Source organism: Hirundo rustica, chromosome 14, assembly GCF_015227805.2.
Source record: "Hirundo rustica isolate bHirRus1 chromosome 14, bHirRus1.pri.v3, whole genome shotgun sequence".
Lineage (NCBI taxonomy): Eukaryota > Metazoa > Chordata > Aves > Passeriformes > Hirundinidae > Hirundo > Hirundo rustica.
Genome location: NC_053463.1, coordinates 16,334,925 through 16,345,419, shown reverse-complemented (window position 1 = coordinate 16,345,419; position 10,495 = coordinate 16,334,925). Strand labels below are relative to the sequence as shown.

The window sequence follows — 10,495 nt, the reverse complement described above, 5'->3', positions numbered from 1 at the left end:
CGCTGGTGTCATCAGGGGAGCAAAACAGGCAAAATCCTCACAAACCTCAGGTCCAGGTGGGATTTCTTGCCCAAGTCCATTGCCAGCCCTTCGTGGTGGGCACGTTTCAGGCTCCCCCATCCCCGGGGCAGGGGGACACATCTTGGCAGCCCTGGCTCTGCCCGCTGGACCTCAGGGGCAGGGCTGTCTTCTCCGTGGACTTCCCCAACGAGGCCTCGAGCCCCCGCAGGCAGCGGCCTCCTGCATCCCGGACCCAGGCCCGAAAATCCCGGGAGACGTAGAAGTAGATGAAGGGATCGAAGCAGTTGTTGCAGGCGCTGAGCACCAGGACCACGGCGTAGGAGACGTAGGTGCCGTTGTTGCACCCCGAGGGCTCCAGCAGGTAGTGGATGAAGAGCATCACGTTGCTGGGCGTGAAGCAGAGGATGAAGACCAGGAGGACCAGGGCCAGGACTCGCACCACCTGCCCGTAGCTCCCTCCCTTGGCCAGCAGCCGCGCCAGGATGCAGCTGTAGGACACGGTCATGAGCACGAAGGGCAGGCCAAAGCCCAGCCCCACCAGGCACAGGAAATAGTAGCCAAAGAACTTTTGGGTTTCCTTTTCCAGCACATCGTGGCATGTCGTGATGTTCAGGCTGGAGATATCGTGTGTGTGGGAGCGCAAAAGCAGAGGGCTCATGCCCAGCCCCACCAGCAGCCAGATGCCCACACAGATGCCCACCTTGCCCCTCATCCAGCTGGAGCTCTTCCACAGGAAGGGGTGTGCTATGGAGATGTAGCGCTCCAGGCCGATGCAGGTGAGGAAGAGGATGGAGCCGTACATGTTCCCGTAGAAGAAGGCCACCATGGTGCGGCACAGGTAGTCCCCAAAGAGCCAGTGGTTGCCCAGCAGGTGGTAGGAGATCTTGAAGGGCAGCAGGAGGACAAAGAGCAGGTCGGCCCCGGCCAGGTTGAGCAGGAAGGTGGTGCTGGAGCATCTCCTGAAGTTGGTGGCCAGGACCCAGCAGGCCAGAGCGTTGGCCGGCAGCCCCACCAGCAGGACCAGGGAGTAGAGGGCAGGCAGGAGGCGGGTGCTGAGGGTGCTTTTGAGAAAATCTTCCTCGGAGGCCTCGGAGCACACGTTCTTCTCCTGGGGCGTGAGGCGGAGCAGGGATCGCCCTCTGACCGGCCCTGCGGGACACAAAGCATCGGGCTCAGCCGAGAGCAGGAGCTGTCAGCCCTCCCTGCAGAGCCACCACTAAACGCGGGAGGTGGCACCTCCCTGTCCCGCGGCAGGGGAGCCCCCAGCATGCCCTCACCCCGCAGAGCCGTGCCGCATTCGGTGCCAGCCCAGCTGGGTGCCCTGCTCTGCGCCCAGACGGGCTCTGCTCCCGCACCCCTGGTGCTGCTCATGTCCCTCGTCCTACCCAGCCCAGCACAACGGGATCGGGAGGGCAGACGGGAAACCCACAGCAGCACGGCGTTGGGATAGTCCCAGCCATCTCCCCAGCTCAGCTTCCCACCACAGCCAGAGACATCTCCTCATCCTTCTGTGGTCAGGGGTTTTTCGCTGCATGTGAAGAACAAAAGTGAAGAACAGGAAGGCCCTGGGACATCAGAGAAACAACTCAGGATCAAATCCCTTTTCTGGCTTGCTAAAAAAATACCCAGAAATGCTCTGCACGTCAGCTCCAGTGTTTCTATCCTGATGGTGCCCAGAACACCCTACCCCGGGGGGCTTTGGTTACATCCAACAGGTCTCCCACAACCTTTGCCCTCTCTCCACATCCAGGGGATGGAAAATTCAGGTTACGAGAGCAGCAATCTGAATTTTGCTGCCAAGAGGGGAAATGTTGGCTGGGTTTCAGGTCTTCACTCAGATTCTCAGTGCAGACACTGAGGGAAGGCAGCAGAGCAGGGCTCCAAACTCTCCCCGTGACACCCAAGCATCGCCTCCAAGCGTCATGGGGAGTGATATTGGGGTGTCCCAATGAGGTGTCCCATCACCCCCAGACCCTGCAAGGCACTTACCCGAGGGTGGTTGGGCGGCAGAGCCGAGCCAGGCACAGCTGAGCAGGAGGGTGACGCAGGCAGCAGCAGAACCAGGTGCCAGCACCAGCCAGGACATCTCTGCGGAGTGGCCGCTGTGCCAGCCGGGTCTGCACAAATGGCACGGGGCTGGTGACACGGAGGGACTGTCACCGGTCCTTTTGTCTGCTGTCACCCCGCTTTGTCTCCACAACGTCACACCAACGTCCTGCCCACAGCGCTGCGGTGTGCGCAGCCAGACTGAACCGTGAGGTGACAGACGGTTGTCACTGCCGCCGGGGATCTGGGGGGAGAGATTTCCCGCTGCCGTCACACAGTCACACATCGTGGGCAGGAGGAAGTGGGCAAGAGGCAGCTGGAGGCAGACAGGGGAAACACAGCTGGAAGATGCAGCTGTTTGTGCCCCATCTGAGGGACAGGAAGGTGACAGCCGGTTCCCAGCCTGGTGACACGTGGCTCTGCCCCGCTGCAGCTCTCCAGGGCACTGGGCATCCTGCCTGCCCAGCCCTGCCAGGACCAGGCACCCCCAGGATCCATCACTGTGACAAGCTGGTGTCACAGTCTGGTGTAGATGGGGTCACTCTGCATTGTTCCATTCTTGTCACCAAAGCGGGCGGCTGGGTGACCTCCAGTCCGGTTCCCCGGCTAAGAAGGGGAACAACAGAGCTGGTGACACATCCCCAGCCCAGCCTTGTGCACTGTCACACCCCAGGGGGACCAGGACATGTGCAGCCAACCCCAGAAATGTCATGGGGAGAGAAAGAAGGGAACGAATGGGACAATGGGGAGAGCCCGAGCTGCGCAGGGACCACAGAGAAAAATCCAGACAGAAAGAGAAGTGAGAGATGAAGGGGATGGGAAAGGGTTGGGAGGGGGACAGAGGGACAGCAGGAGAGACTGGGATTGGTTGGGGGCCCTTCATCATTCCAGGTGGCCCCCACTGAATGCCACTGCTGAGCTCTGTGCCCGTGTCCCCATGGCAGGGTCGGCCAAGCCAGGGGCTCTGTGTCCTCCATGTGATGTGGGACCCCACACATCCCTGTGCTAGGAGCTGTCCCCTCAGTGTGCCAATGTCCCCCCATCCCAGGACCCCATGTGTCACCACCTGCTGGGACCAGTGTTCCGTGTGTCCTCATGCACAAGGGCTGGGTCCCAGGGATCCCAGTGCTGTGCACCCCAATGCTCCCCATGTCCCCTGTCCCCCTGCCCAAGGACAGTGCCCCCATCACCCCATGTCCCTGTGGTCCTGTGCCCCCACATCCCCATCTCTCATATCCCCGTGTCCCCGTGTTACCCATGTATGTCCCTGTCCTCCTGTCTCCTTGTGTCCACTTTCTCCATGTCCCTGTGTCACATATCCCGGTGCCCCCATGTCCCTGTCTCCCATGTCCGCAGGTCCCTGCCTCTCATGTCCCTGTGTTCCCATGTCCCCGTGTCCCTGTCCCCGTGTCCCTGTCCCCATGTCCCTGCCTCTCATCTCCCTGTGTTCCCATGTCTCTGTGTCCCTGTCCCCATGTCCCTGCCTCTCATGTCTGCATGTTCCTGCCTCTCATGTCCCCGTGTCCCTGTCCCCGTGTCCCTGCCTCTCATGTCTGCATGTTCCTGCCTCTCATCTCCCTGTGCTCCCATGTCCCCGTGTCTCTGTCCCCGTGTCCCTGCCTCTCATCTCCCTGTGTTCCCATGTCTCCATGTCCCTGTCCCCATGTCCCTGTCCCCATGTCCCTGCCTCTCATCTCCCTGTGTTCCCATGTCCCCGTGTCCCTGTCCCCGTGTCCCTGTCCCTGTGTTCCCATGTCTCCGTGTCCCTGTCCCCATGTCCCTGTCCCTGTGTTCCCATGTCCCCATGTCCCTGTCCCCATGTCCCTGCCTCTCATCTCCCTGTGTTCCCATGTCCCCGTGTCCCTGTCCCCGTGTCCCTGTTCCCGTGTCCCTGTCCCCGTGTCTCTGTCCCCGTGTTCCCATGTCTCCGTGTCCCTGTCCCCGTGTCTCTGTCCCCGTGTTCCCATGTCTCCGTGTCCCTGTCCCCGTGTCCCTGTCCCTGTGTTCCCATGTCCCCGTGTCCCTGTCCCCGTGTCCCTGTCCCCGTGTTCCCATGTCCCCGTGTCCCTGTCCCTGTGTTCCCATGTCTCCGTGTCCCTGTCCCCGTGTTCCCATGTTCCCGTGTTCCCATGTCCCCGTGTCCCTGTCCCCGCATCCCTGTCCCTGTGTTCCCATCGCCCCGCCCACACGTGCAGCACCGACCACCAGGCGGCGCTGCAGCCCCTGGGGGCGTGGCTTGCTGTGCTGTGGGTGGGGCGGGGGGCGGGGTCGGTCTGGGGGCGTGGTCTGAGGCGTGTCCGTCTGGTGAGCGGTGGGCGGGGCCTGACCGGGGGCAGGGCTCGCCTTAGGGTGGGCTGTGGGGGCGTGGTCTGGGGGCGCGGCCTGTGGGGGCGTGGCCTGTGGGCGTGGCGGGTCCGGCCCGGCAGTTCCGGGCTCCGCACACGCGGATCGGGGCGGCGGCGATCGGGGACCGGCACCGGGATTGGGATCGGCAGCGGCACCGGGGCAGCGCAGCCATGCAGCCGCCGCCGCGCAAGGTGAGCGCCGGGCCGGGCCGGGCCGCGGGGCGGGTCAGCGGGACCGGGTCCTCCCTCGCTGCCGTGTCCTGCAGCCGTGACCGGGGCTCGCCCCCGGCGGAGCCTCACGGGGCTGGGGAAGCGAGGCCGCGTTTGGGTGGCACTCGGGAGAGGGGGCCGGCGGGCAGCGGTACCCGAGCAGGGGGGGCAACGCATCCCCGCGCCCATCCCCGCCGGGGCCGCGGGGCTGAGCCGGGACCACCCCGCAGGTGAAGCTCACCCAGGAGCTGCGGGTCCATCTCCTGGAGCAGCTGTCGGGCCTGCAGAGCAAACAGCAGCGGGACGCCGAGCTGCTGGAGGACATCAGGTAGGGCACACGCGTGTGACACCCGGGTCGAGCTGAGACCGGGCATCTCATGCCACGTGTGTGTGTCCCCAAGGTGAGACCAGGCAGCTCGTCCCATGTGCATGTGTGTGTCCCCAGGCTCATCCCCGCAGCTCATTGCACGGGTGTGCCAGGGACCGGGCACGGCTCACCTTGAGCCTGTCACCTCGAGGTCACGGGCTCCGTCACCCGCTGGGGTGGCCTGATGGGGACACGATGGTGGCGGGGGGAGGCGGTAGGGGGGTGATGGCAGGGGGATGGTGGCAGGAGGTGATCCCTGGCCCATCCCTGGCCCTCTCCGTTTGTCGGCTCTGTGTCCCCTCTCCCCCAGGTCCTACAGCAAGCAGAGGGCCACCATTGACAGGGAGTACGGGCAGGTGAGGAGATGCCGCGGGTCTGAGGATCGGTGTCCTGGGGAGGCGCAGGCCCCGTCCTGCCTGCCTGGGGCAGGAACTGGGCACGGCCCCATGCAGGCAATGGGCAGCCTCGGAAATGATGTGAGCGTGGCTGCTCCGTGCTGGCCCCGGAGGGCAGATGGCTCATCCTGCCGGAGGGGCCCTGACCGCGTTCAGCACCCGCTGGGGGCTCTGCTGAGCACAGCGTGGCCCAAACCTTGGGTGTTTTGGGAGCCTGGAGGGAAAACCTTGCGGGGGGAGGAAACCGCTGGGCTCTGCTGTCTGCTGGGTCATGGCAGGGCGCTGCTCTGAAATGTCAGAGTTTGATTTTGATGGGAGATGTCCCTGCAGCGTCCCTTGGGGACATACCGCAGCAGAATTGTGTCCCCCCCTTCCTGCAGCTGGTCACCATGTCACTCCCCTCCCTCACACCCTCCAGACTGGGGACGAGCATCCCCCCAGGGTCGGGGTCTCGCTGTGCTTGGCTTTGCTGGGGCTCCTCTACGCTGTCTCTGTATCTGGTGTCCCTCGCTGATGCTCTGCCCCAAAAGCCCCAGCGGGGGTGGTCCTTTCATTACGGTGGCTGCCCCCTCAAAAAGGTTTTCTCACAGGGAGCATGATGGCATTCCTGCTGACACTGAGCCACAGGGATATCTGTGTCTGTGTCGGTGTCGGTGTCTGTGGGGACACGTGTGTGTCCCCAGGTCCATGGGGTGGGCAGCCGGGCTGGGGGAGCCCAGTTTTGTGCTCAGAGGAGCGTGGTGGGTGCTGGGGTGCTCGGCAGGGTCGGGGCGTGCCAGTGATGCCGGCTCTGTCCGCAGGCGCTGCAGAGGCTGGCGAGCCAGTTCGTGAAGAGAGACTGGCAGCGGGGCCGTGGCGAGGCCAGCGACTCCAGGTGGGCTGGGGACAGGGACGGGGACAGGGCTGGGGACAAGCGGCTGGGGCTGGCTCTGCCTGCCCATGGCCCTCCCAGCTTGGAGAAGCTTAATGCCAGCCGGCATTTGGGTGTCACTGGGATGCAGCTGTGGGTGGGATGTCCCCAGCTCCAGGTCCGTGCTGGGACTGGGGGTCCCGGCGACCCTGCTGGGCGTCCCCAAAAGCTGTGAAGGAGCAGGGAGTGCCCGGCCCCGTGTTAACCCTGTGCCCACAGGAGCGTGGCTGCTGTCTGGAAAGGCATCATCGAGGGGACAGCGCACGCCGGGCAGGTCCGTGTCACCGCCTCCGAGAGCTACCGCGCCCTGGCTGCCGAGGCCGCCCGCAGCGCCCGCCTCTCCAAGGAGAGGACGCTCAAGAAGGTACCGGGGCAAGGACGTGTCCCCTGTGCCCAGGCGGCGGGGACGGCCGTGCCCTCCAGCTGACGCTCCCCGCAGGGCATCGAGCGGCTGCAGAAGGCGCAGGCGGAGCTGCTGGAGACCGTGAAGGAGCTGGACAAGGCAAAGAAGCAGTTCAGCCACCTCCAGCGCAGCAGCGAGGTGGCCAAGGACAAGGCGGCCGATGTGGAGGCGCGGTGAGCGGGGGGCACGGGGCCGGGGGGCTGCCGCGGCTGCGGGGTGGTCTCACACCCCCTCCCATCCTCCCCAGCCTCCGGAAGAGCGACCGGCGGATATTTCACACCAAGGCCAGTCTGCAGAAGCTCAGTGCCAAGGTCAGCGGCGTGGGGATGGCAGGGTACCCAAGCGGGTGGCCGCAGGGGGACGCGGGGCGCCATGGCCCAGCCGCTCCGTGCACGTCCCCGCAGTTCTCGGCGCGACTGGCCGAGCACTCGAGGCAGCTGGCGGGGGTGCAGAACGAGTACGGCTTTGCCCTGGTGTCCGCCTCCGCCCACCTGGAGCACTACCAGCGTGTGGAGCTGCCTGCGGCCATGCAGGTAGCAGGTGCCGGGACCCCCTGTGCCCCATCCCCAGGGTCCCACAAGGAGCATCGCCCCGCTGCCGGCAGGGCGGGCCAGGGCTGGCTGCCCCGGGGCGTCAGGGCTGCTCCAGAGGGGGGATGTGGCAGTGCTGGGGGAGTTCCCACCCGCTTTTCCCCAGGCACTGGACGGGGACCTCTACGAGCGGCTGCGGGAGCACCTGTCGGCCGCCAGCCGGACGGAGGTGGAGACCTGCCGGGCCAGCCGGGACTGGTTCCAGGCCGTGGTGGAGGCATCCGCGCGGGTAACGGCGCCGTCCCGCCGGCTGGGTGAGACAGGAGGGCACAGGTGAGCCCCCGGCCCCACGCCGCTCCCCTGCTGCAGGTGTGCCGGGAGCAGGACCTCCTCCTCTTCCTGCAGGACCACCCCGCCTTCTCCCTGGCGCCCGAGCAGCGCTTCCAGCTCTCCGGGGTGGAGGAGGTGAGTGGAGGGGGTCATTGCAGCCGGGTGGGGTCTGCACAGCCGCCCCCCGGTCACCCCCGTGTCCTCGCCCAGGTGTGCCTGCTGCCACCAGCAGATGACGGGGCCAGCCTGGAGAAGGAGGCGCGGCGCTGGGCCACGCGGGTGGCCCGGGACCACAAGAACAGGGCGTACAGCGAGGAGGTGGGTGCTGCCCTGCCCCACGGAGCACCAGGGGGCTCGGGGAGGGGTTTTTCCAGCCCCTCACCAGCTGGCACCCCCCTCTGAGCTGCGGGTGCCCGCCCAGGTGCTGCAGCGGCTGGAGGCCAGGCGGCAGCAGGGGCCCGAGGCGGAAGCGGCGGCCGTGGAGCGGCAGATGGAAGAAGCGAGGGAAAACATCCGGAAGGCAGAGGTGGGTGCCCCCGTCAGGGAGCTGGGGGCGGCTTTGAGGTCTGTCGCCCCCAGGGTGGAGGGTGTCGGGACAGGGAGGGGTGGCGGCTGGGATGCTGCGCTTGGGGTGCGGTGCTGGGGATGCCGCCACACCTGGGGATGGGGTTGGGACACCAGCAGAGGCGTCCTGGGGACTGTGACAGCGTGCCGTGTCCCCAGGTGAGCCGAGTGAAGGCCGAGGCACGGCTGGCACTGCTGCGGGCGGCAGGGCTGGACGTGGACGCCTGGCTGGCCGGGGCCACGGTGGGGACAGGCGAGGAGACCCCCACGGGGCTGGACCCAGCTGAGTTCGACGACTACGAGGACAGCGACGAGCCGGACGAGGACGATGAGCCTGGGCCTGCTGCTCGCACCTACCCCTACACCTGCCGGGTGATCTTTGGCTACCAGGTACGGCCCTGCCTGCCTGGCCCTCACCCTGCTGCCCAGGGATGGCACCTCAGCCTCTCTGCCACTTTGTCCCCATCTCCTGCAGGGCCGCCAGGCGGATGAGCTGTCCATCAGCCAGGGCGAGGAGCTGGAGATCATCGAGGATGGGGACGCAGAGGAGTGGGTGAAGGTGGGAGCAGGCTGAGCCCCCCTCCACACTGGGGTGCCCCTTTTGGAGGTGCCCAGGCCGGCCCCACTCTGGAGCCTGGGATGTTCACGTGGTTTCTGCCTCCTCAGGCTCGGAACAAGGCCGGGCATGTCGGCTACGTCCCCGAAAAGTACCTGCTGTCCCTGGGCTGCGACTCGGGCGCTGGGCTCGGCCCCCCCGGCCCCTCTGCCTTGCAGCGCCAGCTCTCCAGCATCATGGCTGCAGAACTGGTGCTGGAGCCTGGAGGTGAGTGCTGGGCATCGCCCCCACCCCGGGGAGGGGGACGGGATCCAGAGGGTGCTGAGCCCCGCCCTCCCCACAGCCTGGCTGGTGCGAGCCCTGTACGACTACGAGGGGCAGAGCCCCGAGGAGCTGAGCTTCCCTGAGGGGGCCATCATCCGGGTGCTGCCCCGCGCCGCCGGTGAGGTGGACGATGGCTTCTGGACCGGCGACTTCGACGGACGCATCGGCGTCTTCCCCTCCTTGGTGGTGGAGGAGCTCACCGGGGCCCGGGAGGCGGCGGGGCAGGTGCGTAGCAGGAGGGTCACGGTGTCACCCTGGCATGGCCGACCCCACACATGACTGCTGAGGTGGAGACCCCCTCCCACCATTCCCTTCCCTCTGGGCTCTGTCTTCCCAGGAGCTGCCCTCACCGTCCCCTCCACCCTTCTCCCCTCCTGGCCTGGTGCCCGGGGCCAGCCTGGTGCCCGGCCCTGCTCCTGAGACAGCGCTGGGAGGTGAGTGCTGGGGAAATGGGGAGGGGGCTGGGGGAGCCCACAAGGCCAGGCTGAGCTGCTGGGCCCTCCCAGGTTGCCGGCAGGATGGCACGGGCAGCGGGCAGAGTTCTCCAGACCTGGCAGCCACGCGCCTGCGGCCGGTAAGTCCCTTCACAGGGGCGCTGTGACCCCAACACCTGCCCCAGCCCTTCTGTAATGGAGCCCCCCGTGTGTTTTGGGGGGTCTGAGGGGGGATGAGTGGCCTCAGCATGTTGGCACCACTTCTCTCCCCCTCCCCTTCCCTCTCCTCTCCCTCCCTGCAGCTCCGTGCGCCGCCCCCGCCGCCCGGCAGAGCCCCCGAGCCCGACCCCGAGCTTCACTTCAGCTGACCCTGTGGGTCCCCCCAGCCCCCTAAAAGCTTTGCCCCAGCAAACCAGCACAGGCTGCTGCCCCAGCAGCAGGGGCTGGTGCTGCCCCGTGCCCTGAGCTGGTCTCTCCAGGGGCTGCATCCTGCCCAGTGCTGCTTGCAGACTGGTCCCGCATCCCACTGCAGCGCCACAGCCCCTTTCTTGGGGTGCCCAGTGCCACAGCCAGGCCCCATCTCACCCCCTCTTGCCTCTGCCCTTCGTGCCTGGCATCACCCGTGCACTCCCAGCCCAGCCCTGGTTCCTGGGGGACTCATCTCTGGACCCTGCCCGCCCGCACAGCACCTCCCCACGGCCAGGAGTGGGGTGTGGGGCTGTTCCCAATAAATCCCGCTGGCCCTGGCGAGGGGTTCAGCAGCTTTAATGGTTGTAGCTCGTCTATGTACAGGGCGTTACACACCGACGCTGGCGGGGGCTGCCCGCTGGTCTGGCCCGGGGCCGTCCTCCCCCCGGGGCCGGGCTCCGGCCCCTCCTGCGCCGGGATGGGGCTGGAAGCTCCTCTCTCCACCAGCATCTCCCAGGGACCTGCCGGTGCAGGATTTGTGCCTGTGCCCGCTCTGCGTGGCAGGGGTGCCCGGGGAAGGGGGCTGTGCTCTGTGGTGAAGGTGCCGGGTGGGTGGGAGGTGCTCCCCACCGCCCCGGGGGGGGCTCAAGCC

The 10,495-nt window shown here is 66.6% G+C and overlaps 2 protein-coding genes across 3 annotated transcripts; one reads left to right on the top strand and one right to left on the bottom strand.

The window, feature by feature from the left end:
* Positions 1-75: 75 nt before the first annotated feature.
* On the bottom strand, positions 76-2,107 carry LOC120759071 (proteinase-activated receptor 3-like). The gene is made up of 2 exons (XM_040077960.1): positions 2,011-2,107; positions 76-1,170 (listed from the first exon to the last, which is right to left on the bottom strand). Exons 1-2 carry the CDS (start codon positions 2,105-2,107, stop codon positions 107-109), a joined length of 1,161 nt encoding a protein of 386 aa, XP_039933894.1. The 3' UTR covers positions 76-106.
* A 2,375-nt stretch (positions 2,108-4,482) lies between these two features.
* On the top strand, positions 4,483-10,203 carry FCHSD1 (FCH and double SH3 domains 1). 2 transcript variants are annotated; one of them, XM_040077952.1, is made up of 19 exons: positions 4,483-4,604; positions 4,853-4,950; positions 5,300-5,345; positions 6,185-6,258; positions 6,514-6,658; positions 6,734-6,870; positions 6,945-7,008; positions 7,102-7,230; positions 7,394-7,516; positions 7,597-7,692; positions 7,768-7,875; positions 7,979-8,083; positions 8,281-8,511; positions 8,597-8,680; positions 8,788-8,944; positions 9,021-9,226; positions 9,339-9,435; positions 9,508-9,575; positions 9,738-10,203. In XM_040077952.1, the coding sequence occupies exons 1-19, from the start codon at positions 4,584-4,586 to the stop codon at positions 9,801-9,803; spliced, it is 2,055 nt and encodes a 684-aa protein (XP_039933886.1). In that variant the 5' UTR covers positions 4,483-4,583; the 3' UTR covers positions 9,804-10,203. The 2 variants fall into 2 exon arrangements, with proteins under 2 accessions (XP_039933886.1, XP_039933884.1); XM_040077950.1 differs by having other exon boundaries at positions 7,597-7,875.
* Positions 10,204-10,495: the final 292 nt, after the last annotated feature.